A 26,782-nucleotide genomic window follows, 5' to 3' on the forward strand; every position below is an offset into this window, starting at 1 on the left:
AGCACAGCTTCCCACCATTGTGGGTCTGGTGCTTCATTTCAGTCCTCAAAGTGGGCTTAGCTATTGTGGATGAAAGACTGGAGTTTCACTTTAAATGGGGTTTAGCTATTGTGGCTCAAAAGACTGAATCTTCATTTCAAACGTGACTCAGCTCTACAGGGGGGGGGGATTCTTTCAGCCCCTGATGCCCTTGGAGAGGGAGAGGGAGAGAGTGAGACGGAGAGGGAAGGAGAGGAGAGGGAGAAGGGAGAGGGAGGAGAGAAGAGAAAGAGAAAGAGAGAGGAAGAGAGAGAGAGAGAGAGAGAGGAGGAGAGAGAGAGAGAGAGAGGAGAGGAGGAGAGAAGAGAAGAGAGAGAGGAGAGAGAGAGAGAGAGGAGAGACAGATCATTTCCAAGGAGAACGGAGCATGAGAATGTCTGGACTTTTGGATCTGATCCTATAGAGTGGGGGAGAGAGGGGGTGAGGGGGAGGGAGAAATAAGAGCCAAAGAGGATTAGGGGCCGTGAGACCTTTGTTGTTGTGATCAGTTAATAAAAGCACTAGTTCTCAATCACCCACCTGGCTACTTGAATGCGCTATGCCAGCACATTTGCTTACAGGCCATCTTGATGAAGCCTGTAGATGTTTCAGACATTTGTGAGTGTGTGAAACAAGTTCAATTTTGATTACTCGTTCGGTCTGTCACTTTGGGTAATGCCTCATTAGGGGCGGAGGAAGATCCAATTAGACAACGTTTGTCGTAGACAGAGAGGAGCAACAGCCAATAGTGGACCACTCCACTTCCCATATACGGGGTCGTAATCCACTCACATATTCACTTCTTTCGTCTTCCTCACGGATTCGATTAAGATCCCCTACTCTCCTCAGCATCGACTTGGACCTCTGCTTTCCTGCTGACCTGTTCACAGGTGAACCATCAAGGACTCTGCAGCCAAGCATAGGACAGCAGCTTCACGTGGAGAGGACTGAGCTCACATGACAACTACTTTTCAATCTCTGCCTCAGCTAGCGCCACACAGCAATATCAGTTAGTACCACACAGCTAGATCAGCTAGCGCCACACAGCTAGCTCTCGCCCTACCAGCCCAGCTACCTGCTTCGTGTTGCTTATTCCCACCAAGGTGGAAGAAAGGAAAGAGACTTGAGATTTGGTCAGCCACAGTCTAAGTTAACCTAGCTAGCTAAAAAAGAATGCACATTCTCTTCAGCTAGCGGTGTGCTTGCTATAGCTAGGCTACTAACCCTCGAGGTGAATGCTAGCTATAACTAAACACCAGGACTAGCTGGCAACACAGCTAAGCATCGGCAAAGCACATGACTAAAAGTAGCTCCTTCGCTAGCTTGCGGACATAGGCCCCAGACAGCTATCTGGTTTCTCATACACCCACAGTGTATCGCACTTCACCATCCCATCCTTCTCACCTCTGTTCTCATTCATGGGAACAAGCAGTATGGAGGACGCGGGGGCCTTTAACTCCCCTTCCCCAGAGGTGAGGGATAGGAAGATTGGAGACTAATTCTGCCGCTCCCCTTCCTCAGGTCGCGCTGTCTAGCAGAAGAAGTTTATCATCCTTGCAAAGTTTTCTTCCCTAGGGGACATGTGGTTGCGCTCCGTGTCCACCTATGCTCACTCAACTACAGGCCCATTGCTCTACAGTCCCCCTGGACCACGTAGAATGAGGCTATCTGGGTTCAGCCTTAAGAGGCATCACCACTACATGGCTTAAGTACACTGTCTCGGGGCTTACCCTAAAGAGTGGATTTCCCCCCTCCCAGTCGCCCTCCTAAACAGACACGATGTCAGGGGAATACAGGGGGAGAGAGGAATACCTTAAGTGTGGAGGACATCCTAGGAGGTTCTAGCCGGCCTTTATCCTATTAGAATCCACTAGACTAGTATAACCTTCTCGGGCTGATCAGTTCACCATCCACTTGGCTAATTATGCTGCAGCGTGAATTCCACTCTATTCTATGATAGAGGGTTTTTGACTCGTGGGGTTCAGCCGGATGCCAAGTCGATGAGCAAGATCGACAATGACCACATCCTCACATACTTTTGCTTATAATCATAATATGACTAGTCTGCTTAATTGCTTACACATAACTTAAAATGGTCTAAAGTATAGGTCTACAAGTGTTTTCTATTTATCTATGTATCAGATGTCAGGACACAGAATTGTAGGCCTCAGGAATGGGCAATCCAGTCTTGAACTTGCTAAAATGTTGAATTTCACTTTCTGTACCCAAATTAGCTGATGTCTCACTGTTCTCATTGTTCAATTGAAAGTTACAGTTGAAGTCGGAAGTTTACATACACCTTAGCCAAATACATTTACTCAGTTTTTCACAATTCCTGACATTTAATCCTAGTAAAAATTACTAGGCCAGTTAGGATCACCACTTTATTTTAAGAATGTGAAATGTCAGAATAATAATACAGAGAATGATTTATTTCACCTTTTACTCCCAGTGGGTCAGAAGTTTACATACACTCAATTAGTATTTGGTACAATTGCCTTTAAACTGTTTAACTTGGGTCAAACGTTTCAGGTAGCCTTCCACAAGCTTCCCACAATAAGATGGATGAATTTTGGCCCATTCCTCCTGACAGAGCTGGTGTAACTGAGTCAGGTTTGTAGGCCTCCTTGCTCACACACACTTTTTCAGTTCTGCCCACAAATTTTCTATAGGCTTGAGGTCAGGGCTTTGTGATGGCCACTCCAATACCTTGACTTTGTTGTCCTTAAGCCATTTTGCCACAACTTTGGAAGTATGCTTGGGGTCATTGTCCATTTGGAAGACCCATGTTGCTTCAATATAGGCACATAATTGTCCGTCCTCATGATACCATCTATTTTGTGAAGTGCACCAGTCCCTCCTGCAGCAAATCACCCCCACAACATGATGCTGCCACCCCCGTGCTTCATGGTTGGGACGGCATTCTTTGGCTTGCAAGCCTCCCCCTTTTTCCTCCAAACATAACGATGGTCATTATGGCCAAACAGTTCTATTTTTGTTTCATCAGACCAGAGGACATTTCTCCAAAAAGTACGATCTTTGTCCCCATATGCAGTTGCAAACCTTAGTCTGGCTTTTTTATGGCGGTTTTGGAGCAGTGGCTTCTCCCTTGCTGAGCGGCCTTTCAGGTTATGTCGATATAGGACTCGTTTTACTGTGGATACGAGATACTTTTTTACACGTTTTCTCCAGCATCTTCACAAGGTCCTTTGCTGTTGTTCTGAGATTGATTTGCACTTTTCGCACCAAAGTACGTTCATCTCTAGGAGACAGAATGCGTTTAATTCCTGAGCGGTATGACGGCTGCGTGGTCCCATGGTGATTATACTTGCGTACTATTGTTTGTACAGATGAACGTGGTACCTTCAGGCTTTTGGAAATTGTTCACAAGTATGAACCAGACTCTACATTGTTTTTTCTGAGGTTTTGGCTGATTTCTTTTGATATTCCCATGATGTCAAGCAACGAGGCACTGAGTTTGAAGGTAGGCTTTGAAATACATCCACAGGTACACCTCCAATTGACTCAAATGATGTCAATTAGCCTATCAAAAGCTTCTAAAGCCATGACATAATTTTTTTGAATTTTCCAAGCTGTTTAAAGGCACAGTCAACTTAGTGTATGTAAACTTCTGGCCCACTGGAATTGTGATACAGTGAATTATAAGTGAAATAATCTGAATGTAAACAATTTTTGTAAAAATTACTTGTGTCATGCACAAAGTATATGTCCTAACCGACTTGCCAAAACTATAGTTTGTTTTAACAAGAAATGTGTGGAGTGGTTGAAAAACGAGTTTTAATGACTCCGACCTAAGTGTATGTAAACTTCCGACTTCAACTGTATATCAGTTTCATATCAACCAACGTCTGTAATGATACATGCATACAAAATTCTGAATGACCATATAATCTTGGGAATTTAGAAGAATAATTTGCCTTTGAGACATGCCTTTTTAGCCATGATCTACCACCATGCTTTTGGCCTTGGCTTTTTTAGCCTCTAGTGCTATTAGCCTTTGCATTTTTCCATGACCACTTGTACCACAAAGCTCCTTATTAAAACTTTTACTTTGACCAGATCCTGGAACTCAAGTTTCCTCTTTTACATTTCAAAGTCAACTTGCTACTGCAAAATGAACGCATACCGATTGCACTGATGACCCGCAACCGCAACCACTCCCCACATCTAGTAAATCGACTTCCAAACTGTTAGATGGAATGGGCGCCCGTCACCTGTTCCATTAAAGCTTTAGCCACCATTGGGCACTATGCTTAGCGTTGTACTAATATGGAAGGGTGACTATGGGACCATTGGAACACATCTTGCATGCGCTTCCAAGTGTTATGCCTGTTACCGATCTTCCGATCGGTTCCCCTGCATATGCAGTCTTGCTATAACTGATACAAACATTTGGCCTCACTCATCGCCGTTGGCCTTTTCACCCATCGTCTTTCTCCTTCACGGAGGAAGAGCGTCTCCACTGCTTGTGTCCAGTATTTGCATTGCGCATCTACTTGTGCAGGACAAGAGCCCTACTAAAGAGCGATCCGATCTTTATCTCTTGGGCACCTCCCCATGCAGGGAGGCCCTTTTCTCACCGTCGTTTGCTCACTCCACCAGAGGTATTGATACATCATGGACATTGATAAAGGCATCTCTGTTCAAGAGATCTGTAATGCAGCACGTTGGGTTACCCCCATACCTTCATGAGGTTCTACCGACTGCACATCACTGCACCCTCGTTAGCGCATATGGTGCTTAGTGTCGGGACTTCTGAGGGTTGATCCTGTTAAGACTTGGCTTCGGAGAGTATATGAGTGCCACAGGAGTTGGCTCTATCCCCAATGTGAGAGACTGAACGAGTAATTGAAAAAGAACTTAAGGTTACATAATGTAACCCCGGTTCTAGGATATTATGAGTCAGGTCTCTCACCGCGTTACCCTTCACGCTTTGCGTAAGGAAGACAAGCGTACTTAGAAGTGAAGATGGGAGCTGACTACGGCTCTTTATAAGGGAAGTGGAGTGGTCAACTATTGGCCGTTGCTCCTGTCTGTCTACAACAGACGTTATGTGATTGGGTCTTCCTATACTCCGCCTCTAATGAGGCGTTACTCAAAGTGGTGGACCTCACTCATCATATCATAGAACCGGGATTACATTAGGTAAAATCAGTTTGTCCCAAGTTGCATGTTTCCATGTAAAGGCATATTCAAATGGACTATGTTTGTGCTCATAATCAAAAAGGACTTTCATCATAGTCATGATATAGTGGGATGAAAAAAGTCATTTCAAAAAAGCGCTTTTCTCAGTCAATGCTCACAAAAAGGAATCAACTGGGAGATTTTACAGAGAAGCAGCCTAGAAAGACAGGACCTAATAGAATATACAGTATGTGGTACAGTATAATAATAATAATAATACATTTTATTTGGCGGACGCCATTCAGGGAACTCAAGGATACCATACATTAAAAGTAGGCCTACATAAAAGCAAGTGCAGTACTATAACAAATCCAAGAAACTTGGCACCTCAGGCTTTTACCAATGACCCTTAATTACCGCCCTCGCAATAACAATTCTAAGTATGTGTGGTAGGAGATGGAATAGGATGGTGCAATGATTCAGCAGCGGTTTGTGTGTGTGTGTGTGTGTGTGTGTGTGTGCTTGTTCTCTATTCTTTGGTAGTAGGTCAAGTCAGTCACACAGTGAGGAGTGTGTTTCCTACATTAACTCTCTCTTCCCTCTGCGCTGTATAAATAGTGGACGATTGAGTAAGAATTACATGGCTGTGGGTGAAATCTAAAAGGAAGTGAGCCCCGGTGAAGGCATGAGATAGGGGTTAGGGAAGCGGACACTGTGTCTGGAGTGTGCAGTTACTGCAGAATCCAAGAAGTTGCAGGCTGAGGTGGTATCACAAGTCAGTTTCAGGGCTCATGCACAACTCTCAATTCCCCCTTGGTGTAGAGAGGACCTTGGGACAGTATGGAATTGAAATGACACCAACATCATATGTCATGACAGCGTTGTGTCTGAAATAACTTTACATAGACTAGCATGGCACACAACACTAATACAAAATGATTTGGGGAAAAAACACAAAAAAAACACCTGTCACACCAATGCACCGATGCATACGGGGAAATAAATTCCTATAGGCCTTTAACAACCAAGCACCCCTGTAGCCTCAATGCCACCATTATCACTATAGATCAGACTGTTGCCTTGGCTACAGATTAACCTTTCGCTCAAAGGACAGGGGATGAAAAAAGAGAGGAGCACTCCAACCCTTTTCATCCCCCAGAAGTGCCAGCTGTGTGCCAGGCGAGCGGGGTGAGGAGGCGGGGTACAGGGGACACAAGGAGGCGGGTAGGAGTGGATCTCTCCAGCCTGGGCTTTCTGGCTGTGACACAGTGAGCTACTGGTCCTTTGTCTCCCCTCCAATCTGTCCACATCACCCCCGAGCATCCTGTCTGCCTGCCTGTTTTGGGCTGTCTGTTGCCTGCTGCAGCCTCTCACATACTGTACAGTGCCTTCAGAAAGTATTCATACTGCTTGATTTATTACACATTTTATTGTTACAGCCTGTATTCAAAATGGATTCAATTAATAAAAAATCTCACCCATCAATATCCCATAACGACAAAGTAAGTCGTTATTCTTAAAGATCTGTCAAGTTGGTTGTTCATCATTGCTAGACAGCCATCTTCATGTTTGAAGTCAAAACTGTAACTAAGCCACTAAGGAACATTCAATGTTGTCTTGGTAAGCAACTCCAGTGTATATTAGCCTTGTGTTTTAGGTTATTGTCCTGCTGAAAGGTGAATTTGTCTCCCAGTGTCTGTTGGAAAGCAGACTGAATCAGATTTTCCTCAAGGATTTTGCCTGTGCTTAGCTCTATTACATTTTGTATTACATTTGTTTATCATAAAAAAGACTCCCTAGTCCTTGCCGATGACAAACATACCCATAACATAATGCAGCCACCACCATGCTTGAAAATATAAAGAGTGATGTGTTGTATTTGCCCCAATCATAATGCTTTGTATTCAGGACATAAAGTTAATTTCTTTGCCATTTCTTTTGCAGTTTTACTTTAGTGACATATTGCAAACAGGATGCATGTTTTGGAATATTTCTATTCTGTACAGGCTTCCTTTTCACTCTGTCATTTAGATTGGTATTGTGGAGTAACTACAATGTAGTTTTCTCCTATCCTGTAACTGTTTTAAAGTCACCATTGGCCTCATGGTGAAATCCCTGAGCGGTTATCTTCCTCTCCGGCAACTGAGTTAGGAAGGACGCCTGTATCTTTGTAGTGACTGGGTGTATTGATACACCATCCAAAGTGTAATTAATAATTTCACCATGCTCAATGTCATTGTCTGCTTTTTTGTTTTTTTACCCATCTACCAATAGGAGCCCTTCTTTGCGAGGCATTGGAAAACCTCCCTGGTCGTTGTGGTTGAATCTGTGTTTGAAATTCACTTCTCAACTGAGGGACCTTGCAGATAATTGCATGTGTGGGATACAGAGATGAGGTAGTCATTACAAAATCATGTTAAACACTATTATTGCACACAGAGTGAGTCCATACAACTGATGTGACTTGTTAAGCTCATTTTGACTCCTGAACTTATTTAGGCTTGCCATAACAAAAGGTTTGAACAGTTATTGACTCAAGACATTTCAGCTTTTATGAAGTGTGTAGACCAGTGACCCAAAAAAATTCTCTATTTAATAAATGTTTAATTCAAGGCTTTAACACAATAAAATGTGGAAAAAGTCAAGGGGTGTGAATACTTTCTGAAGGCACTGTATCAATTGGGTGATCAGACAGAGACAGATGGGATGGCCAGTGAGAGGAGGCAGGGATTGGGACGGGAGAGCACTCTGTTCCAAACCAGGGAGTGTTTGTCTGTCTGATTGGAGTTACTGTTGCGTCTCGGTCACTGTAGTAGGGTGACAGCCCAAACACTTGAGTTTTCTGTCTGTAGTCTAATTATCATTCTATCACACTATACATTTCACATATACTGAATACAAATATAAACACAACATGTGACAATTTGTAAGATTTTACTGAGTTACAGTTTTAAGGAAATCAGTCAATTGAAATAAATTCATTAGGCCCTAATCTATGGATTTCACATGACTGGGAATACAAATACACATCTGATGGTCACAGATACCTTTAAAAAAAGGTAGGGGTGTGGATCAGAAAACCAGTCAGTATCTGGTGTGACCAACATTTGCCTCGTGCAGCGCGACATCTCCTTCGTAAAGAGTTGATCGGGCTGTTGATTGTGGCCTGTGGAATGTTGTCCTACTCCTCTTCAATGGCTGTGCGAAGTTGCTGATATTGACGGGAACTGTCGATCCAGAGCATCCCAAACATGCTCAATGGTTATGTCTGGTGAGTATGCAGGCCATAGATGAACTGGGACATTTTCAGCTTTCAGGAAATGTGTACAGATCCTTGCGACATGGGGCCGTGCATTATCATGCTGAAACATAAGGTGATGGCGGCAGATGAATGGCACGACAATGGTATGTGGCACCCCTTAGTGAATTTGTCTATTTCAGCCATACCCGTTGCTGACAGGTGTATCAAATTGAGCACACAGCCATGCAATCTCCATAGACAAACATTGGCAGTAGAATGTCCCATATAAATTGCGTATAAATAGTCTATACTCGGTAGCAACACTCACTACCGAGTTCCAAACTGCCTCTGGAAGCTACTTCAGCATAATAGGTTACCGTGGCCGAGCAGCCGCAAACAAGCCAAAGATCACCATGCGCAATGCCAAGCGTCGGCTGGAGTGCTGTAAAGCTCGCCACCATTGGACACCGGAGCAGTGGAAACGCGTTCTCTGGAGTGATGAATCATGCTTCAACATCTCGCAGTCCGACAGACAAATCTGGGTTTGGTGGATGCCAGGAGAACACTACCTGCCCTAATGCATAGTGCCAACTGTAAAGTTTGGTGGAGGAGGAATAAAGGTCTGGGGCTGTTTTTCATGGTTCGGGCTAGGCCCCTTAGTTCCAATGAAGGGAAATCTTAAAATTACAGCATACAATGATATTCTAGACGATTCTTTGCTTCCAACTTTGTGGCAACAGTTTGGGGAAGAACCTTTCCTGTTTCAGCATTACAATACCCCCGAGCACAAAGCGAGATCTATAAATAAATGGTTTGTCGAGATCGGTGTGGAAGAACTTTACTGGCCTAAACCCCATCAAATACCTTTGGGATGAATTGGAAGGCCAACTGCGAGCCAGGCCTAATCACCCAACATCAGAGCCCGACCTCACTAATGCTTTGTGGCTGAATCCCCGCAAAAATGTTTCAACATCTAGAGGAAAGCCTTGCCAGAAGAGTGGAGGCTGTTATAGCAGCAAAGGTGGGCCATTTCCATATTTATGCCCATGATTTTGGAATGAGGTGTTCGACAAGCATGTGTCCACATACTTTTGTGGATCTCTGTGCATTCAAATTTCCATAGATAAAATGCAAATGTTTGCATTGTCCATAGGCTATGCCTGCCCATACCATAACCCCACCGCCACCATGGGGCACACAGCAAACCGCTCACCCATACAACGCCATACACGTGGTATGCAGTTGTGAGGCCGGTTGGACGTACTGCCAAATTCTCTAAAAAGACATTGGAGGCGGCTTATGGTAGAGAAATAATCATTAAATTATCTGGCAACAGCTATGGTGTACATTCTTGCAGTCAGCATCCCAACTGCACACTCCCTCAAAACCTGAGACATCTGTGGCATTGTGATGTGTGACAAAACTGCACATTTTAGGTTTGCCTTTTATTGTGCCCAGCACAAGGAGCACCTGTGTAATGATCATGCTGTTCAATCAGCTTCTTGATATGCCACACCTTTCAGGTGGATGGATTATCTTGGCAAAGGAGAAATGCCCACTAACAGGGATGTAAACTAATTTGTGCACAACATTTGAGAGAAATAAGCTTTTTGTTCATATGGAAATTTGTGTGATTTTTTATTTCAGCTCATGAAAAAAATGGACCGACACTTTACATGTTGCATTGAAATTTCTGTTCGGTGTATGGTGTTTTTGGATAGGAAATTAACTTTCATTTTGTCAAATATATTTGTAATATATATGTATATATTTACACTGAGCGTAAAAAACATGAAGAACACCTTCCTAATATTGAGTCGGAGTTGGCTGGATGTCCTTTGTGTGGTAGACTATTCTTGATACACATGGGAAACTTAGATATTTGTCTTGCCCATTCACCATCTGAATGGCACACATACCCAATCCATGTCTCAATTGTCTCAAGGCTTAAAAATCCTTATTTAACCTGTCTCCTCCCCTTCATCTACACTGATTGAAGTGGATTTAACAAGTGACATCAATAGGGATCATTGCCTTCACTTGGATTCACCTGGTCGTGGTTGTACACTCAGTGTATAATATACATTTTCCTCACCTTTTCATGTGGTTTATAATGTCCCCAATGCATGTGTGAGCTCCATGCTCTAGCCATTAGCAAAATAGCACCGATATCTGAATTTCAGAGTTATGCACCAAGTTGTTATAATGTAACAGACTGACTTCCGGTGACACCCTATTCTTTCAAGACTAACAATAGGAAAACACGAAAGCCCCGCCCATGCAGTCGATGTTGCTACAAGAGTCGTGCGCCACACTACTGCACGCGACAGGCGTGTGGTACCCTCTCAATCGACAGCAAAGCACTATGCGGTACCCTCTCAATCGACAACAAAGCATTACGCTTACATACCGAATAGAGCGGACAGAAATGTAAACTTCGCTGCGAACCGGTGCCCTTGGACTGGATGCTATTCTTCAGTAAGCGAAAGGGAGGCAGAACTCGCTCAAACCGAAATTGAGAAATAATGTTGCATAGGCTCAGTTTTTACCATAATCGGATGATGAGGATAATAGAAGGGATGAATTATAGGTTTTTGACAAAACGGTGGTGTGTTAAGATAAAAACGCGATATAGATGGCACTTTGTAGGCTGATGTTAAGATTTATCTTATTTGTTTTCTGAAACGCGTTTAGCGTAAGGTTTGTCTGCAAGTTTTTCTTCAAACTAAATAGGCTATAATAACCTATGTATTCCTGTGTTATTAGCACTGCTAATAAATAGGCTAACAGTTTATTTAAAACCGGAGGCTGTCCGTTTTCTTTTACAACTAAACGCACAAATCTTAAATTCTTGCGATGGGAATAACACTTATTTAATCAATAGTAGATAGACTAAACATAATCTGAAACAACAAATGGACTCTATGTCCGCACAATATTCATAGAATAAAATGTACAGGGAGAGTCAAATAGCGATCACTTTGTTGCACATGGTTGGCAGTCAGGGACGTGCAACTGCAGAAAACTGGATCAACAGTTGAAGTAGGAGGCGCAGACATTCTGACGCCGGCCTATGGGGCTCACTTCAACTAGTTGGCAGTTCTGCATTGTTTTCTGGACCTTATCTTTTCAACCTAAACTAAATCGTTTTGTGACCGGAAAAGGGGGGAGTGGTTGAAGCTTTTATTTGTTTTTTTTTTAAAGAATTTCGTTCTAGTTCAGTTCCCCTGAGAGGATGGCAATTGTCATATGGTTGAGGAGGTAAAAGGATAGTTTAAAGTTATGTTGATATCAAGTTTCAAGAGTAAAAACTACCTGAAGGTATCTCCTCTATTTGGGTAGGCTATTGACAATGCACTGAGCAAATCAATACTAGGTTAGAATAGTAATAAACAGGAAACAGTTTTTTTGCAACAATTTTTTATTGAATGTATATACGTTTTTATATTGTTTTTATTTTGCATATCAACCACCGAATGCTTTGAAAACTAAAATGTGTCCAAACTCCTCACTTGGTTATGCTGGCAGCCAGTCCTTGTCTTGTTCTTTTCACAAACAGAAGATGGAAGACACTTTCCCAACTCCAATGTAATTTATGAAATGCTTAATCGATGCAGGTGTACGGGCCCCGGATTGCTAGAGGACAGAGGTGACGAATTAAACTCCGATCTCTCACTGTTCTGTCCCATTTATCAGCTGAGACCTCGTGCTGACTACAGCCCCGGTCGCCATAGCAGCCGCCTGAGCGGCGCGGTGAGGACTGGCTGGAGGGCTGCTGTGAATGGGTGACGTCACGTAGCTGGCGCCAGAGAGTCTACTCTGCGGAGAGCATGAGCTCGCGGTGCTGTTCAGTAGGCCTATTGCCGCTCGCTTGGTGCCAATTCATCACTTGTCATGGATCAGTCAGGGTGTCATGTGAAATGTACACAGCTGTGAGAACGAAAAAAAGAGGAGAGAAAATGGACAAATCCGATTGCACCAGATGTGGACATGACTGAATACTGCACTGTTGTGGAGAGATGGCAAGTTAAGCATTTCACTGTGCGTGTGCATGTGACAATAAAACTTGAACTTGAGTGCAAGAATTCCACATCTCGTCGGAAAATGCATAAAGGCTTGTGAAATATTCGAAGTTGTCTGGTGGCTGCAAAAGCAAAACTGCATAATGTACGTAAATTGCTGCCCAAACATTTAATAGCCTCTTTTTATTCAAGTGTTGGCAATATCATTTTCAGAAATATTTGGTGGTGGGGGGACGGCTATATCCATTGGTTTGTATAACATTTGTTATTGCACATGAGAGCTCAGTCTTGTACGCAGAGGACAGACTACTATCCAAACATCAGAATCAAATGCGCAGTACTTGCTAGGACTGCATTTGGTGTTGAAATGCATTTTCTGCAAGATTATATAGGCATATTGGTGGATATACAGCACTTTTCTCCCAAATTTCATTTTTGGTCGTTTTTGCAATATTTATTATATTCGGAATATTATATCCCAAAACATAATTTTAGCAGCTGTGCACAAGGATAAGAAACACATTCTGATTCATTATAGAAAATGAATAGACTTCAGTAAACTACACATTTTAATCCACAAATCGAAACGACCACCCGCTGCAGTCCACAACAGCCCCAGTGCAATTAGTTTGTGCCGCATCACTCCGCGAGCTTTGGAGCCCTGTGCCCGGCACCAGTTGAAGAATGCAGCCGCATGTAGCCTCATTAATACAGAACAATGCTACTGTAGCCTAAAAATTTTGCAACCAAAGGATCTGTTGTTCAGTCAGTGTTTTGCATTATTGCCATTCCTGGATACCATCCTGACGAAATGTGTTCTAGGTATTATTGAGGACCTTAAGCACAGTGTCCATCCAGACGTCATCCAAGTGGCCCTATACACACTGTGACAGTCACTCTCTGGCCAGTGATCACATATGTCTCACAGTAATGTGCACAATCATACACCCTCTTGTCTTATTTCAAATATTCCCTATTGTGCAGAATCCATCTTTCCCTACTGATCCAGTGTGTGAGCAAGCCTGCCATATATGCTCGGTCCGGGTCTGGTTTAATGACCCACTCAAAGTTCAGTTTAATGACCCATTCAAAGTTCACATTTCTGTTATCACCATTTTATACATGCATGGTCCATGTGTTCATTCAACATCTGATGTCATGCCCTGAGATTTGTAATTGACAATTCCTACAATCAGAATTTCTTCATCTTTAAAAATATAACATTCTTATAGGCTATCTATCACTTCAAATAAGAGATAATGATCCAATTAATCACAAGGTTGTAGTGTTATGTTGACAGTGACGGAACGCGTGTGAGAGAGGAAGGAATGCGTGTGAGAGAGACAGCGAGCTCTTCTAATCTTGACTATAAACCACGATATTGTGACAATTAGAGCGTATCAGCCCCTTCACCTTTATAAATCTGGATGCATTTTTGCGCATTTTACACATGGATACAAATCTTTATAAGATGTTGTATTTTAGTATTCTTGCGTTAAATCCTTCAGAAGAGCTTTGTTAACATTCCACCCTTTATTTTACATTTAATTAAAGTCATCAGAAAAATGCACGCTAGAGCTTCACAAGCTCGTGATGCCAAATTACGAATCATCAGAAACAGGTAAGGGCTCAATTTTCCAAATTGCCCACCGGAGCTGAAGAGCTCTCACGGTGCCACCTTCAACATGCGTTTTCACTGGCTGAGAACACGGAAGAAAAAGGAGGGACCAGACTGTGAGGCAGTCTTAACCAATGGTAGGACACGAGGAGGGGGGATTGACGTAACCTACTCATCCAATCAGCACAAACAAAACCCCTGCGTTGCAAACCCAGCCTGCTGGCTATATAAACGACAATGACAGCTTGTAAATCCAGTCCGTTCGCTCACCGACCCGTCTGCGAAGGAACAGAACGAATACTAAAACCAACCTCTTAACGAAAACACTGAACGTCTCGCACCAAGTCTCAACATGAAAGCAATAAGCCCAGTAAGATCTTTCCGGAAAAACAGCGCGAATCTGTCTGAACATAGTCTGGGAATCTCTCGGAGCAAGACTCCGGTGGATGATCCATTAAGCCTGCTTTACAACATGAACGACTGCTACTCCAAGCTGAAGGAGCTCGTGCCCAGCATCCCTCAAAACAAAAACGTGAGCAAGATGGAAATCCTGCAGCATGTCATCGACTATATTCTGGACCTGCAGATCGCACTTGACTCCAATGTCGCAATAACGAGCCTCCACCACCCGCGACCGGGGCAAGCGACATCCAGGACTCCCCTGACAACTCTCAATACAGATATCAGCATCTTGTCATTACAGGTAAGGATATTGTCTGAAATATCAGAAGAATATGAATATAAACAAAGACGCTACATTTGTTTGGGTCTATTTTAGCTATTGGTCTGCGCATTTTGAGTGCGTTTACTATGCGCAATTGTGGTCTATTGTGAAATTACACCATTTGCTTTACAAAAGGCATGTTATCCATTATCAACATTGCGAGGGTAGGCATTTGTATGTGTAATTTCAATAATACCATCTATTTGACTGCGGCGGTGCTAATGAATATATGTTTTTCAGTCTCCGGAGTTCCCATCAGAGCTGATAACAGATGACAGCAGGAATCTTCATCGTTAAAGCCGTAGGTACGCTGTGTTCTATACCCTGTCTGTACTATTATGTCCGGGGTTTGCTTGTCTATTTGCCCACAGCCTGTTGTGGCAGAATACAACGAAATTGAAAGTCGGTGCATATTTCTGACAGTAGGCTAATCATTCTCTCATTGTTAATTGGTTCACTATTTGAACGGAATGTATTGCAAAGATTTTTGCTGTGTTGTATAGGCAAGTTCTTTGTTATTATGTTATAACGCAGCTACGCTCATCTTTAATATAAAATAAATGGTGGTCTGGATTACTACTAGATGTCTATACATAATTGGTGCAAGAAGAGGCTAGGCCCCTCTGAACTGCAATTTCGGCGGATTCTCTCCCAGATGTAAGCTGAAGTTGAATGAGAAAGTGCCCTATGCCGCGCTAGTGTGTGTGTACATCTGGAGCCCAGGGTTTGCTCAGTATTTGAGTGTTTGGTTAAATGTTAAAACTGCGGCTTCCTCCCTGGCGCCAGTCTGTCCGGATCTCTGCCCTGTTTGCAGTTTCTAAACACGCCTCTTTCTCAATCTTTTGCAGGTGTTTGGTTAAGACACAAAACACACAGGACCTGGGAACCGGACTTTTTTTCCTAAATTTTTGTCCTCGGGTTCTGGATTTTCTTCAATTGAATCAAGAGACTTTGCTTATAAAGGACAATCTATGTGATGTGTTTTCAGTTCGGACACTCATATTATTTAACTTAAGACTTGTTTTGGTCCTTTCTTGAAATGGAAGGCGCGCTATACTCCCTGCACGGGGAGGAAAACAAATAAGAGATTGTCACAAGGATTTCCTCTTATCGTCCATGAAGTCTTCGCTTTTTTTCCGGAATTGGAGAGTGAATAGAAGAGAACTTGGTTAGTTACTGTATATAGTTTAGTCTGTCTTGTCAGAATTGTTACTCTTCTTCGCACATGGACTGGACGTTGTAAAAAAACAAAAGGAACGCGCGAAACCTTGTGCAGTCTGAGTTTTATCTTGTATAGTTGCAGGAATTGCACATTTCTGCAAAAGTGTAATGCTGTACTTATGCTGAAACTTTTTATAAAAGTAATAATGTAAATTGTAACGTTTTATACAAAAAAAAATAAACAAATCAAATGCATTATTTGAGCATGTCTCCCTGCTGTATGGAAACTTGTAGCCTATAGACAGACGTTCTTGAGATTGGAGTTACAAAAGGTAAAGGCTGACGCAATGTTTTGGCCGAAAATGGTTCTGCAATGCTAGTTTGTCATGATCATCTACAATCCCAAAATGAGTTTCAATTCCCGTGCGTGAAAGTGCATTAACCAGCCCATGCGGTGGTAATGAAGTCAATGTAGTGGGAATGTCAATCTTTCATGACAGTTGTGTCAACTGAATGATTAAATGTAAAGAATGGTGAAACATTGTTGATTGTCATTTCTTAGGGGCTATACAAGCTATACCATTCTCATTGACTAAGGTCGTCATTTACAGATTGCTCAAATTCACACAACGCTCTCACAACGTTTGCCTCTTCAATTCCTGAACATCTTGACAGTGTTCAGGAATTGAGACCTAATTCAACCTCTACCCACCAGGGTGTAAGCATATAGGACACTGGGAATAAATGTGATTCTCACCTGTGCACAATCACAGAACATCTCTTATTGACAATATGATTCTGCATTCATCTGCTACTCACAAAGCTGTGACCTTCTAAAAAAAAAAAAAACACTTCAAAACTAATTGTCATTTTTAAATGGCTTGCCAGTGCTGATCAACGTACTCTTGTCGAAAAGAAACACTGACCCATAGTGCTACATTTCAGGATGTCTGTGTTGGACAAGTCAATATGAAAATAATTAGATTCTGCATTTGTTGGTTTTGTCTGACCGTGCAATGACAACAGTAAGGCGACCTACCTGGACACTGCTCTATGCGCAAGCCTAAACTATTGCTTTTAAAGCAGCACATTATTCCATTTCTACAGGCTCACCATTTCCCCACAAATGGGAAAGCTTAAGTTCCTTTACACAGAGTATACTGTCAATTGTGCCCAACATACGACGAAGTGCTTAGAATCGGCATTATGTCATAACTAATTTGGCCTTCTAAACTTTTCCCACAAGTGAAAGTTCATGCCCACGGTTCAGTGATGCTGCTGGCTAGGATGTTGTCTTTGGCCTAATGTGGGTTTGTATGGAGAATCTGCCACCTACTGGTGAAAATAAAGTCTAGCTGACACCAGCTAATGCACTTATGTTTTAACCCTTTCTATATGGCAGGGTTTTCCAAAGTCAGTCCTGGGGCCCCCCCTGTGTGCAAGTTAAGTTTTTTGCCCTAGCACTACAGTTGATTCAAAATGTGTATTGCTAGGGCAAAAACCACAATGTGCACCCCAGGACCCGACTTTGGGAAACCCTGCTATGTGGGAGTATGGGAAATTAATGAGATTTTTTGAACAACAAACAAGTCTATCTTGAGCTCATAGGAAAAGTAGAGTTCAAGGGATGGGAAGCATGTTATGAACTGTTATACTTTATGCAGGCAGTAAAAAAATGCATCTGACAGCCAAGATATTTATTTTTTCACATTGCACCCTGAGACATATCAGTAGTGCATGGAACACACTTCTTCATACCACGGAAACAGGTTTACCACACTGTTCATAGATTTTAAATCTTTAATTACAGCACAAAACATCAGCAGAATGAAAGGTCTTTTTGCCAAACAGTCACAAATTTGGAAAAAAGGTGGCACAATATGAATTCACAGCAATACTACACCAATTAACTCATGTTTTCACTGGTAGCCTACTTGATAACTACAATTGAGGAAAATGTAGTTTAATAAGCACAAAGCCAATTCTGATTTTTAGTAACCTATAATGAAGTACAGTATACAACATCGCACCAACATACACCACTACCACACCAAAAGACAACATTCATACGGACTCACTACCATTTTCCAACAGCAAAACAGAACATGACAGCACAACACCTAACTGAATTCCAGGGAAATTTAAATTTGACTTATTCCATATTAGTCTGACGTCATTAACTTTCAAATTATTTCACAAAATGTATCCTGAGTTCTTAATGTATTTCTGGTTTGTCTACAAGCCAGGACATTCATTTATCAACCCACATTTAATATTTTTATGATTGGCAAACAAGGTGATCTCCTTTGTTTTAATCCATGCTTATTTTGGTTGAATGCTGTAACATTTTCTCTCAAATGGTCTAACAACCTTCAGTATTTTAAAAATTAAATAGCAGATTAATAGGCCTGTTTTTATTGGCATCTATATCAATGTAACAGATTTGTAATGACCTTCATTTTGTAGAAGCACATCAAGCAATGTCTACGGGACCTCAAAGGCCTGGACATTCTCACAGGACACTCTCCCTCTCATCCTCCAGAATAATGGCATCAGGGGCCCCTGTGCATCCCTCGAGGGCCTCCCCGGTGCTCAGGGCCCTCTTGAGGATGATCCCACGCAGGTTCTGGTTGTGGACAGGCCCCGTGGTTGAGGCAGTGCTGGAGCCTGGGGTGGAGCTCTCTGTGTCTTGGTTGTCTTGGCTGGTGTTGGTGGTGGCAGCGTTGTTGCTGCTGTTGTTGTTGAGTGTGGTGGTGCTGGAGGCGTGGTTGAGGTTGCTCATGGACAAGCTGGCGGGGAACCAGGTTTCGTCGGGGCTGGAGGCCATTAGGCTGCCCTCGGACGGGGCCTCGGAGCAGATGGACATGCGGGCGATGGTGGAATCCTGGAGTCCACTCAGACTGCTGGACAGCAGGCCCCTCTTCTTTACCAGACCTTCTAGCTCCAGCTCTATCAGGTTTGCTTTATTAACATCTTCGGCTTCCTCTAGGGAGTGGTCCGAGGAGCTCTCACCAGACCTCACCCCAGAGTCAGACGAGTCCTTCTTGTCCTGGACAATGTCGGATGTCGCTTGGGCGCCCCCCTCCTTCCCTTCTTCCTGGAGCAGAGGGGTGTTGTCTGACTCCTCGTCACTGGGGACTTTGTGGTATCGAGGCCCTGCTCCCTTCACCTTGGAGCCCCCTGCTTTGGAGGAGCTGGAATACAGCTTCTCGTCCTCTTCACTGATGGGGTCCAGGGGGGCATCTGTATCGACCGCATCCGTAGCTTTAGCCCCTCTCTTGATGGGGAAAGAGGGCTTGCGTCCCTCCTGCTCGGCCCCGTCTTTGGCCTTTTCCTCTGGGTCTCGGGCCTCTCGGCTCTGGAGGAACTGGCCCGGGTGGGGCTGGACGGGCTTCTCTCCCCCGCTTCCGGCCACGTCCAGCTGGGTCATCTGGGTGATGTACTCGCGGTAGGCGTCGCGGTACTCTGCCTGCTGCTTGTCCGTCAGCTTGCAGATATCGTTGGACGACTCCTGGGAGTTGAGGCTGGACATGCTGGGGGTGCGGTGGGTGGCCGCCTGGGGGAGGGGTGGGGAGAAGAGGGGAACGTGCGGTATAAAGGTTTTTGTTATGGTTGAGGGGGGAACGGGATGCATCATGGACGTTATTGGTTTGGGTGAAGGGGTGAGAAAGCACAATCTCATGAGGTTTGTGGTCATGGTGGTGCTGTTTGAATTTACAATGCTTTATTTACAAGCAAACAGCACTGCAAGCCACCAATGAACTAGTAATGACAGGAGAAAACTGACAGCCATGCTAGAGAAGAAGTTTATGTTTGCGTATATGTTAGCATGTTGGCGGTTGAGAGCAGAGAGGGCAAAAATAACAGCTTTTCTAACACCTTTCCTTGCCTTTTGGTGGTGTGAGTCTGCATGTGTGTTTGTGATCCGCCACGTCAACTTCCTCAACCAGGGGAGGTGAAAACTGCCATGATCTCACCCAAATCCACATGCTAATTTAGCTCTGATGAGTTCAATGACTGCTTGTGTAAGTGTATACAGTGCCTAGTGAAAGTCTACACACCCATTGCACAGTTCACATCTTGCTGCCTTAAATGTTTATCTAAAATGGAATTAAACTGGATATTTTCCCTACAGATCTATACAACCTGCTCCACATTTTCAAAGTAAAATAAAATTATAGAACATTTTCCAAATTGATTTGATTGTTGATGTCTTCACACCCCAGAGTTAATACTTGGTGAAAGTACCTTTGGCAGCCATTACAGATGTGAATCATTTTTAATAAGATTCTACCAACATTTATGGCAACACACATATATATATATAAAAGTATGTGGACACCCCTTCAAATTAGTGGATTCGGCTATTTCAGCCACAAGCGTTGCTGACAGGTGTATAACTTTGAGCACACAGCCATGCAATCTCCATACACAAACATTGGCAGTAGAATGGCCTTACTGAGGAACTCTGTGACTTTCAACGTGGCATCATCATAGGATGCCACCTTTCCAACAAGTCAGTTTGTCAAATTTCGGCCCTGCTAGAGCTGCCCCGGTCAACTGTAAGCGCTGTTATTTTGAAGTGGAAACGTCTAGGAGCAACAATGGCTCGGCTCAGCCGCGAAGTGGTAGGCCACACAAGCTCACAGGACATGACCGCCGAGTGTTGAAAATAAAGCATTTTGGTCATATAGTGTAATCTTTCAAAAAAGCTGCGGTAGCAAGGATTATCCACACATACTGAGCAGCTCATGTTATAGACAGAATTGTGCTACATGGCAGACCAATCCGAACTCATCTCACGGCATGTCCAGCACACCCATTATCTCAGCCAATCATGGCTAGCGGGTAGGTTCCTGTCTATTTCCGTGGCTAAACCAACTAGGCTCATAATTTAACAATTGTATTCGTATTTACAGTTGGCATACACCTTTGTTATTAAAGCACATGAAAGTTCACATGTTCCAGAAGGCATTTCTGCCAAAAAACGCATGTTGATTAAAAAAAATAAACATTGAAATGCCTCTCCTGTGAAGTAGTGACATACACCTAGCTACTTGAAACGGGTCACAAATAAAGATTTATTGATTGCATATGTCGTCACACCTCAAATCAATACTTGGTGGAAGCACCTTTGGTAGTCATTACAACTGTTAATACTTTTTGAATAAGATTCTACCAACCTTACACAACTCTTAGTGCAACATAATCCATTGTTTTTGTCAAAATTGCTCAAGCACAGTACATTTGGTTGAGAATCATTGATGGACAGCATTGTCTCTGATTTTCAAGCAGATTTAAGTCAGGACTGAGACTGGGCCATTCAGGAACACTGAATACCTCTTGAAGTCATTCTGGTGTCTTAGGCATTCAAATGTGTGCAATCGCTGAAAAACAAAAACTCTATCCCAGCTTTTTACCTTTGCTCTTTTAATATTTATTCTGATCCTGACAAACTCCCCAATCCCCAAAAGTGACAAGCATACACATAGCATGATGCTGCCACCACAATACTTAAATACAAAATGGATCAACAACATTACATTCACTCCACATTACTGGCCTGTTTGACAAAGTCAAAAGAAGGAAAGCTGTATTATAAGAATCTACTTCAAATCCTCCATTCAGTTTGCAACAATGCCGTTAAGTAATACTGCAAGACAACACAGCAAAGAAATTACGTTTTGGGCCTAAATGAAAAACTATAGGTTGGGGTCAAATCCAATCCAACACATAGTGAAACCCTCTGTATTGTGGTGGCAGCATTATGTTATGGGCATGCTTGTCACCGGCAGGGACTGGTGAGTATGTCAGTATCAAAAGAAATATGAAAAAGAGCAAAGACCAGGTAAAAAGTTACAGGAAAACCTGCCATAGTCTTCTAAAACCTAAGCCTCGGATAGAGTTTTACTTACACAATTACACACATTGTAATGCCAAAGACACACCAGAATGGCTTTCCAAGAAGTGCTGAGTGTTCCTAAGTGGTCCAGTCTTAGTCCTGACTTAAATTTGCTTGAAAATCAGAGAAAAGGTTTTAAAACTGCTCTACATCAATGGTTCCCAGTCAAAGTTTCTGATATTGAGCAGTTTTGACAAAAACAATGGATATACAGTATAACGTTAGCCATGGATATCTGCAAAAGTGTTTATACTGCTCTCAACAACATTGCTTCTCGGAACTCAGCAGGCCATATCGACAAAGATCGGTGCAAAAAAGTTGTGATGGACTACTTTTCTGCACAAGGTCAGTGTGAACTGGAGTGACTTGACAAAACGGGCCAAACAAGCTGTAGCTAGCTACAAATCAGATGGAAAAAGACACACTGCCGTGAAGCATTAATCCATGTATACGGGTAAGAGTCTAGCTGCATTTTCAGATATCATACGTTTGAAATTTGATCAGAAAGTCATTTTCATTGCAAGTTAAAGTGTACTGTTCGCTAGCTAACATTGAACCTAGTTGGTTAGCTTTAGCTACCTGCAGATTCATACACCAGTACTGTAGCTATGGGTTGGAATTATGGTCCATTGTTTAGCTAGCTAACTATATGTCTAACAAAAGACTCCCCTTCGCAAGATAATTGTTCAAATTACCCGTCAAGTTAGCCAGGTGTGTCTGGGGCTGATTACGGCCATCTATTGCATTTCATGAACATGTGTACATGTCCAGACTTTAGTGATCCATCGAGTTTGCTAGATGTGGCTGGGGGGAGGTGGTTATAGCATTTCTTTCACAACCCATCAAAGTATCTGGGTAAGCATCATCTAATAATGATAAAATATGTGTATCTGGACACATTCAAAGTCAGATTAGGATATAGGCCAAGGACTAGATAAAGTGTATTTTTTCCTGTAGTCTTTCCTTAAAACTTCTTGTCAATAGGGGGGCGCCATTTCGACTTTGTAAAAATTCGTTCCCAAATTAAACTGCCTCGTACTCAATTCTTGCTCGTACAATATGCATATTATTATTACTATTGGATAGAAAACACTCTCTAGTTTCTAAAACCGTTTGAATTATATCTGTGAGTAAAACAGAACTCAAGTTGCAGCTAACTTCCTGTCAGGAAGTGAGAAATCTGAAATCGATGCTCTGTTCCAGGGTTTGGGGGGGGTTTTTTTCAGGGTTCTTATAAATTGCATGTGATCTATGAGTCGACATGCACTGCATACGATTTCCCCTAGATGTCAGTAAGCAGTGAGAATTGGAATGGTGTTGCTAGGCAGATCTGAGCCATATAAAGGCTCATGGAACCGGGGGTGCACTGTTTTCAACGTTCGTCATGGCGCAAAGGAGGACCTCAGGATGGCATTCTGAAAAGCTCTCGTTATAGGCCTTAGATATATCCGGCTCTGATTTTATTCGATATAGGTGTTAAAGACATCATAATGTAGTTATTTTAAACCGAGTTATATCAGTTTATATCAGTATATTGCGATTTTCGGATATTTCTTTGTGCTGCGTTATGAAGAGTTGGGCACGTCTGGGCCACATAGCTAATGTTTGCTGCTAATTCCTAAGTTGAAGAAGACAATCTACAACCGAGCAACGATGATTCTGGACAAAGGACCACTTGCACAAGATTCTGATGGAAGCTCATCAAAAAGTAAGAACTATTTATGATGTTAATTCAATGTTCTGTTGAAAAATGTAAAACTACTATTCCGCCATTAATTTCGGTGCGGTCTCGCTTTAACGCACGCTGTATGTCGTAGTAACGTTCATTTTAAAAATCTAACACAGCGGTTGCATTAAGAACTAATGTATCTTTCATTTGCTGTCCAACCTGTATTTTTTWGTCAAGTTTATGATTAGTTATTGATTAGATTAGGTGRCTCTCCCAWGATTTCTCCCGACYTTTTGTTGGKAGCTTGGCTACTATTCTCATTGTATAACCACGATTTGTGCCGCTAAATATGCACATTTTCGAACAAACAATATATGTATTGTGTAATATGATGTTATAGGACTGTCATCTGAAGAAGTTTGAGAAGGTTAGTGAAAAAATTAATATCTTTTGCTCGTTTATTCGTTATCGCTACTGTTGTCTTGAATCAATGCTGTTGTGTGGTTGGCTATTGTAGTAAGCTAATATAATGCTAAATTGTGTTTTCGCTGTAAAACACTTAAAGAATCTGAAATATTGGCTGGATTCACAAGATCATCTTTCATTTGCTGTACGCTGTGTATTTTTCATAAATGTTTTATGATGAGTATTTAGGTAATTCACGTTGCTCTCTGTAGTTATTCTAGTTGCTTTGGTGAGAGTTGTGATGGTGGCTGCAATGTAAAACTATGATTTATACCTGAAATATGCAAATTCTTCGAACAAAACATATGCTATACAATAAATATGTTATCAGACTGTCARCTGATGAAGTTGTTTCTTGGTTAGTGACTATTTATATCTTTATTTGGTCGAATTTGTGATAGCTACCTATGCAGGAAAAAAATGGTGGGAAAAAAAAGTTGTGTCTTTTGCTATGGTGGTTGGCTAATAGAAATACATATTGTGTCTTCCCTGTAAAACATTTTAAAAATCAGAAATGATGGCTGGATTCACAAGATGTATCTTTCATTTGGTGTCTTGGACTTGTGATTTCATGAACATTTTATTATATGATATCCCTGTGGCTTTAGGCTAGGCTATGCTAGTCAGCTTTTTTGATGGGGGGGATCCCGGATCCGGGTTTGTGACTCGTTAGAGGTTTTAATGTAGGCTACTACTTTCACCGCTTTTAGTCTTGAAAATCTTTGGTTGTTTACTACACTACTCACGCTGTTTAGCACACGGCCTCACATGTGAATCCTTAAAGAGATGGGTGGGTCTAAGGCTTAAGAGGGTATGAACGATGCTGAATGGGTGTAGACAAAGAAGAGCTCTCCAGTATGTGTACCAAAACATTTTCTCAAAAGTGGGGTGCAAGTTTATCAACTTTCAAAGCAGAAATACTTTCCCATTGCTCCTCAACTGCAGTGTATGATATACCATTTGAAGCTCTGAGTCTCTACTTTTATCTAATGCAAAAAAACACAATTTCACATTTTGTTACATAAGACCGAATTGAGGTGGTTGGTCACATTTTTTTATTTTAAACATTTTCTATAATTTTACTTTAACTTTGAAAATGTGGAGTAGGTTGTGCAGATCTGTAGTAAAAATAAAATAATAATAATTGTATCGTTTAAAAATAATAATAATTTCAAGACAGTAAAATACAAAGACTGTGCAAGGGGTGTTTAAACTTTCACTAGCAACTGTACTTGCATATTTGACTGCTTACATGTCTGCTTTAAGGGTATTTGGATGGCTTGGTATGTTTGTGTATTTTTGTGGGTATGTGAATGTGTTTATCTGTTCTCATGAGTAGAAGACAGGACCTGAGTCTATGTATGTACTGCAGGTGCGTATGAACGTGTGTTGCAGTGTGTTTATGTATGTGAGTGTACCGTATTTATCAATGAGTGTCTGTGTGTACGTGTGTGCGTGCATATGTGTATACAAGTGGATGTGTGTGTATTCAACTCACCACGGGCCAGTGCTGAGTGGGTCTCTGGGGCTCCTCCAGACCCAGGCCTGCGTTACTCAGCTCCTCGAAGCTGAGGTTGAAGCTGTAGCTGCCCACCTCACGGGGAGCTCCCTGGTGCCTGGCCGTCTCCACGTTGACCGCGCTGCTGCCCTGCTCGCTGGCCGCATGAGACTCATCCTGCAGGGCCTGGCTCTCCCCGTGACGCTGCTCCATCACCTGGGAGAGGGGACTGTTAGAGAGAAAAGCATACAGCCAGCCATGTGCGGAGCAAACATGTCACCACAAGGTATACATAGACTCAACATAGGAAATATTTACAGCTGCAGAGCCAATATACAGTATAACCACTAGCTATGAAACCAACATACACCTACTAACTCCATAGAACAACACACAACCAATGGGAATAGATTCAGTACACTGCCTCTACCAGCTCTTTACCTAACGTATAGGCTACCATCAGCTGCTGTAGGAAGCCAATACATCACCATCATCTTAATACTTTAGACTTTTAACACAAAGTCAGTACTAGTATTATAGTTCAATAGATGGTGAGTACATCTGATGTCAACTCTATAGGGCCTATATGCATACAGTAAGTGGTCCGGTCTCCACATCAGATGGCCTGGGAAGTGCTCAGAGGGAAAAATGCAATTTATTGTAAAACCATGCAGCTATTCAGAGTCAGACCCCTCGACTGCATGGAGACTGGCTGACTGCAGCTCCCACTGACAATAACCTTCCTTCATCTAAATCTCAGCCATCTTGGACCAGATGGCTCGCTGGCTGGCCACGTTCTGGCAACACAACATTCGTTTGTGGAAGGAGGCACAAACGGACATCTGATCAACGCAAGCTACATGTGTTCCTGATTCCAGCCCCCCGAGCGAGCGGAGCAGACTGCAGACTTTCTCCTAATACGGATTATAAAATCCTCCGGTGTCTCCAGAGAGGGCTCAAGATGTATTACAAGATGCCCTGATTTTTTAGAAGACAATAAAACAACTCACAAAACACAAATCCGGTGAATAACATTTTTAATAATAATAATAATCAGGAAATCGATATTAATGTACACATCAAATAAATAAAAGGAGGATATGGATTATTTAAAAGCGGAGGTGGAGGTTTTGTCTTACCATGCCTCTGAAGAGTTGCCAGTCACCAAAGTTCATGTTCATCTCTTTCTTCAGCTCTTCCAGGTTGCATTGGGACAGCACCCGGCCATTCACATTGGCCTAACATGGAGAGAGGCAGAGACATGATCACAATTGATCAAATACATGCACATTGGGCCAGTTCGGCCACAGATAAAACCT

At 42.5% G+C, this 26,782-nt stretch overlaps 2 protein-coding genes across 7 annotated transcripts in view; one reads left to right on the forward strand and one right to left on the reverse strand.

Annotated features, from left to right (window-relative positions):
* The first annotated feature begins 14,277 nt into the window (after positions 1-14,277).
* On the forward strand, positions 14,278-16,184 carry LOC112068108 (DNA-binding protein inhibitor ID-2). 2 transcript variants are annotated; one of them, XM_024135150.2, is made up of 3 exons: positions 14,278-14,747; positions 15,009-15,073; positions 15,617-16,184. In XM_024135150.2, exons 1-2 carry the CDS (start codon positions 14,397-14,399, stop codon positions 15,063-15,065), a joined length of 408 nt encoding a protein of 135 aa, XP_023990918.1. In that variant the 5' UTR covers positions 14,278-14,396; the 3' UTR covers positions 15,066-15,073; positions 15,617-16,184. The 2 variants fall into 2 exon arrangements, with proteins under 2 accessions (XP_023990918.1, XP_023990919.1); XM_024135151.2 differs by having other exon boundaries at positions 15,009-15,069.
* Positions 16,185-17,611: 1,427 nt separating this feature from the next.
* The window catches only part of LOC112068109 (kinase D-interacting substrate of 220 kDa B), a 90,425-nt gene continuing 81,254 nt past the window's right edge, over positions 17,612-26,782 (reverse strand). For all 5 annotated transcript variants that reach the window (XM_070438033.1, XM_024135154.1, XM_024135153.1 and 2 more), the window contains 3 exons: positions 26,603-26,701; positions 25,464-25,679; positions 17,612-19,485 (listed from right to left, as the gene is read on the reverse strand). In XM_070438033.1, coding sequence (XP_070294134.1) covers positions 18,442-19,485; positions 25,464-25,679; positions 26,603-26,701 — 1,359 coding nt within the window. In that variant the 3' untranslated portion in view covers positions 17,612-18,441. The remainder of the gene's footprint in view (positions 19,486-25,463; positions 25,680-26,602; positions 26,702-26,782) is intronic.

This window comes from Salvelinus sp. IW2-2015, unplaced genomic scaffold (genome assembly GCF_002910315.2).
Source record: "Salvelinus sp. IW2-2015 unplaced genomic scaffold, ASM291031v2 Un_scaffold83, whole genome shotgun sequence".
Taxonomy (NCBI): domain Eukaryota; kingdom Metazoa; phylum Chordata; class Actinopteri; order Salmoniformes; family Salmonidae; genus Salvelinus; species Salvelinus sp. IW2-2015.

Coding starts and splice junctions, on each gene's coding strand:
- LOC112068108 (XM_024135150.2), top strand. CDS start 14,397: ATGAAAGCAATAAGCCCAGTAAGATCTTTCCGGAAAAACAGCGCGAAT. Junction 14,748..15,008: donor TCAGCATCTTGTCATTACAG/GTAAGGATATTG, acceptor TATGTTTTTCAG/TCTCCGGAGTTCCCATCAGA.